Source organism: Chrysochloris asiatica, unplaced genomic scaffold (genome assembly GCF_000296735.1).
Source record: "Chrysochloris asiatica unplaced genomic scaffold, ChrAsi1.0 scaffold00585, whole genome shotgun sequence".
NCBI classification, from domain to species: domain Eukaryota; kingdom Metazoa; phylum Chordata; class Mammalia; order Afrosoricida; family Chrysochloridae; genus Chrysochloris; species Chrysochloris asiatica.
This window is the reverse complement of record NW_006409103.1, coordinates 191548-196495: the sequence shown is the minus strand read 5'-3', so window position 1 is coordinate 196495 and position 4948 is coordinate 191548. Positions and strand designations below refer to the sequence as shown.

Sequence of the window (4948 nt, the reverse complement as noted above, 5' to 3'; positions counted from 1 at the left end):
CAGTGTCAACTCTATATAAAATTCGGAGTTGATTTTTACTTATGGTTTCATTTTTATTGGCTCGCACATTTTACTTTCACCTTGTTCATACTTTACATTACAATGAAATCTCCAAAATTTTATTTTAAAAAATAAGCAAGAAATCATGTTTTATAGTCTGGACTTCCTAAACTGTCATAATTGGATACATAGAAACATTACCATTATGTGAAAACCCAAAATTAAATGAGTAACATAAAGTGAGTATTTTTTTGCTACTTAAGAGTGGGTGGCCAAATAAATTGAAAAAAAAAAAAAAAAGATTAAATCGAGCCCTAAAAATTGTGCATGCTTACCCCCTTATGTATCAAACCTTTGTAAATATCTGCTGCAGCTAAAAATGAATGTTTCTGACACAAGAACTTAAGTTTATATTCTTAGAAAACTGGTCCATGAGACATAAACTGACAATGCAGATTTCACAAAGCAGGTAAAGAGATTAAATTTAGAATTTTTTTTTCTTTCTCTAATTTGTTAATTATTAATCCATTAGTTTGAAAAGTAAGGTTATAAATTGTCTTCCTTACTAATAAATGCTTTCAGAAAATTCAATAGCCTTATATCTTCGAAGAAAATGTAAATTTAGTGTTTCCTTGATACTGATATACTGTATAAATCATAGTTTTTAATTTTCTTAAAACCTACTAGAAATGATTTTACTTAATGAATTTTCTTTTTATTAAATAGTGGAAATGTGGTGTTACTATTTATACAGAGAAAAGTTTCATGTCTTGTACTTTGCCTTTGTCAATATATATGTTAGAGAATAAGAAACAGAACTATCAAGAACACTTTATGTTTGGATAATTTTCTAGGGTACTCAGACATCTAACCTTAAGCCACTGCATATTTGATTACCTGACTATGATAGAAGCTGAATTCAACTAGTATTAACAATGACCTCATGTGTTTACATTTAAAACAAGTGGGAATAACTTATTCCATAATTATTTTTCTGATTCTGTAGCATATGAGCTATAGACTATATAAGGTAATACATAGATAATATAAGGAGAGATACTGTCCTCAACAACATATTATTACTTAATTCTAGTTGTTTTAGTTCTAATTAGATGAGCAAATATATAGGATTTAATGTTATTTTCTTCAAAAGGAGAGGCTTGTTAATATAAACATAAAGTCTGTCCTAATGTGAACAATACCTGCATTGCATATACCAAGACCATAGCTTGAGGAAAATGACTTATTTTTTGGAGGAACTATGCTGATCTTGTAGCCTGATGTAAAGCCAACCTAGTACTTTTTATCTGTAGGTGATTAATTTGTATTCTATTATATATATATATAAAGAAGTCAAATAAATAACTGAAGGTATAAAATAAAACTGGTCTTTATAATAAGACTTAATATTGTTGTCTTAAATATCATTCTTTATAATTTTAAAGTTTACTATTATCTTTTAAAATTATTAATGTAAAAACATAGAGACAAATTGAAATGTCAGCATTGTATAGAATCTTGAACACCTGTGAATTTGAAATTGACATTGTAGGACTTTTTGTTTGTTTCTATCTCAGTTTCTAAATGCATACAACAATACACATTTAAAAAATAGTATCCAAGCACTTTCTGCTTATTATAATAATGATCTAGCCCAAATTTCATTATTTGCAGAGCATCATCTATAATTGTTTATTTTTTTTCTTCAGTACAGTGCAGAGCTGACATGGCAAAGAAGAGAATAGTGCCATTTTCAAAATAGTCTCAGGCATTCGTGTAAAAAGTATTGCTGGGGAAACAAAGAGTGAAAGTCACAGTAAATAATTTATTTATATCAGTGCAAAAAAAAGTTATTTAAGATTTATGTTATTTAAACTATATATATTTTCTGAGTCAAGAAATGATTACCACATTCTGTCAGTTAAGATAGATGATGGGTGAAGATGTCATAAGTGAATTTTTAATACAATTTTTCAAACCATTTAATTTTTTTTTTTTTGCAAATTCTCTACCATGCATTGATATTAAAAACAAAAACAAATTTCAGTAACATAAGAAATTTGCAGTATTGAGTTACAAACTGAAGGTAAAGTTTTTTTTTTTTTTTTTTTTTTTAATATCCTAAGCACAAGAGTTATTTGAACTATTTTTATGTTGTGACATTGAGTCAGTTCTGAATTATAGGGATCCTGTATAGGATTTCTGAGGAACAGGTGGTAGGCTTGAACTGAGAACCTTGTGGTTCAAATTCCAGTGCTGATCCTACAATGGGCTATTAGAGTATATTCTAAAGTAATTTGAAAATTGACCAAGAGCAAATAACCATGAAAATTATCTGATATTCCTAGCATACATAATTTTTGAAATCTTGTATTTCCTTAAGTTACTTTAGACATATGGTTTAAAATGAATGTTTTAAGATGAGAAGTATTTAATGTTTTAGAATGTCTGTCTTTTCTATGGACCATACTCAGTCACTAATAACCAAATTCTTTTATATTTTTCACTATAAATTAACTTTTATTAAGGCATATTTTTTGAGGAAATAAAACAATGTTCACATTTAAATTATTATGATTTTGGAGGAATAAACATTCCCATATTTAGTCCTTCCTATTAGAAACACTATGTATGTAGAACAGGCAAATAAAAAGTCAGTGATTCCTTCATTTGTAATTTATTCATTTACCTTTTACCTTGTAACTGCTATTTACTAATTTATTGTTGCTGTTAGGTGCTGCAGAGTCAGCTCCAACTTATTGCAACCCTCTATAGAGTTTCTGATGAGTGACTGGTGGGCTTGAACCAGCAACCTTGCAGTTTGCAGTGCAGTGCTTATCCTACAGAGCCACATTAGCACTCAGGTATTTACTAATAGCTTTCACTGTTGTTAAATGAAGGAATAATACACAGCTTTTATCTTCAAGTTATTAGTTCTAAAACAGTGTATAGAACTATGCACATTAATACATGAAAGAATAAAGTATGAATCTAAGCATGGGTGAGAAATTCACTATTAGCTTTCACTGAATTATTAAATCCCCAATACTGCTCAAGAGTCAGTAATGGTTTTAGTGAGAATGTGACATTTTAAATGGATCTCTAGTACCGAGAGAGTTTTTTTTTTAATTGTTTTCTCATTAAGGAACTAAAGAACAGTTATGATTACAAGAGATGCTGCTAGCTATAGTACTAGTATTTGAAATATCTAATTAAATTGCTGTTCTAGTAAATTGGTTTGACTCATAGTGACCCTGGTAGGGTTTTCAAGGTTGTAAATCTTTGCAGGAACAGAAAGCCTCATCTTTCTCCCACCTCTAATTAAATTTGTTGTTGTTGTTGTTAAGTGCTTTTGAGTTGGTTCTGACCCATAGTGACTCTGTATAGGGTTTCCCAGGAATGGTTGGTGAGCTTGAGCCACCAACATTGCAGGTCAAACTGACTTTGCAGTCCACCACATTAACCCACATAAACACATCAAGAGTCCGTCTCAATAAAATAAGGAGACGTCTTGATGACATAAATAGGTATGCTCTGAGGTGCTGACAGTAAGGTTCAGAACTACCCTGAGGAGCACTTAAAGATAGACCTGGCAATCTGCATGCTATAAATCATAGCCATGAAAACCCTATGGATGACAGTTCTACTCTGACAGAAATGGAGTCTCTATGAGTCCAGAATGCCTTGATGCAACTGTTATTCTGATATTATTAGCCATACAACATTTCTTAAGTATGTCTCATTACTGGACTTCTGATCTTTGATCCTAATTTGAGCATATGTGTTGGTTTCATTCCCTCCAGGAGATGGATGTCTATAACCTAACAACCTTCACGGAGTTCATCCTCATAGGGCTCTCTGATCTTCCTGAGGTACGCTACCCTCTCTTCATTGCACTTGCTGCTATGTATCAGATCACCTTAATGGGAAATTGGGCCATTCTTCTTGCCATTGGAACTGAGAAAAAACTGCACACACCCATGTATTATTTTTTGGCAAATCTGTCCATTATAGACATTTTCTACTCATCAACTACTGTTCCCAAGATGCTCAAGAATCTCTTGTCAGAGAAGCAAAGCATTTCATTTGTTGGGTGTGCTTTGCAGCTTTTTTTCCTAGTAGGCTTTGTAGGGAATGAAGTCTTCTTACTCTCTGCCATGGCTTATGACCGGTATGTGGCCATATGTTTTCCCCTTCGTTACACCCTCATTATGACAAAGGGGCTCTGTGTTCAGCTTATGGCCGTTGCCTGGGCAACAGGATTTCTAAACTCTCTTCTGCACACAGTATTCACATTCCGCCTGTCTTTCTGTAAGTCTAATCGAGTCAACCAATATTACTGTGATATCCCTCCAATGGTGGCTCTATCATGCTCTTCTACATATGTGGCAGAAATGCTTGTCTTAGTAGTAGGAGGTGTCTTAGGAATCAGCGCCTTCATGATAACTAGTATCTCTTATATCTATATCATATCCACAATCCTGAAAATCCAGTCAGCTGAAGGGAAGCGCAAAGCCTTCTCCACATGTGCTTCTCACCTCCTTGTAGTTGGTTTGTTCTATGGCACAACGATATTTACTTACATCCGCCCCTCCTCTAGTTACCAATCCTCAGCCAGAGATAGGCTCATCTCAATGCTGAATGGAGTTATTACCCCAATGTTCAACCCTATAATCTACAGCTTGAGAAACACAGAAGTAAAAGGAGCTCTTAGAAAGATTTTATGCCATAAGGCATGTTTAGAACAAACATGATATCAAAACAATATTACACAGCTAACACTTAACTTATACTGAATATATAGAAATGATTGGAAGAATTCATAATCATTTTCTGTTGATGTGAGAATATAGATAGATAGATAGATAGATAGATAGATAGATAGATAGATAGATAGATAGTTGTTATTAAGTATCACTGAGTCGGTTCCAACTCATCTTTATGAGTT

At 32.6% G+C, this 4948-nt stretch overlaps 1 protein-coding gene across 1 annotated transcript; it reads left to right on the top strand.

Annotated features, from left to right (window-relative positions):
* The first annotated feature begins 3806 nt into the window (after positions 1 to 3806).
* Positions 3807 to 4754, top strand: LOC102835806 (olfactory receptor 5V1-like). Its single transcript, XM_006877742.1, has one exon. The coding sequence runs from the start codon at positions 3807 to 3809 to the stop codon at positions 4752 to 4754; it is 948 nt and encodes a 315-aa protein (XP_006877804.1).
* Positions 4755 to 4948: the final 194 nt, after the last annotated feature.

Excerpts from the sequence above, each read along its gene's own strand:
- LOC102835806 (XM_006877742.1), top strand. The coding sequence starts at position 3,807 with ATGGATGTCTATAACCTAACAACCTTCACGGAGTTCATCCTCATAGGG.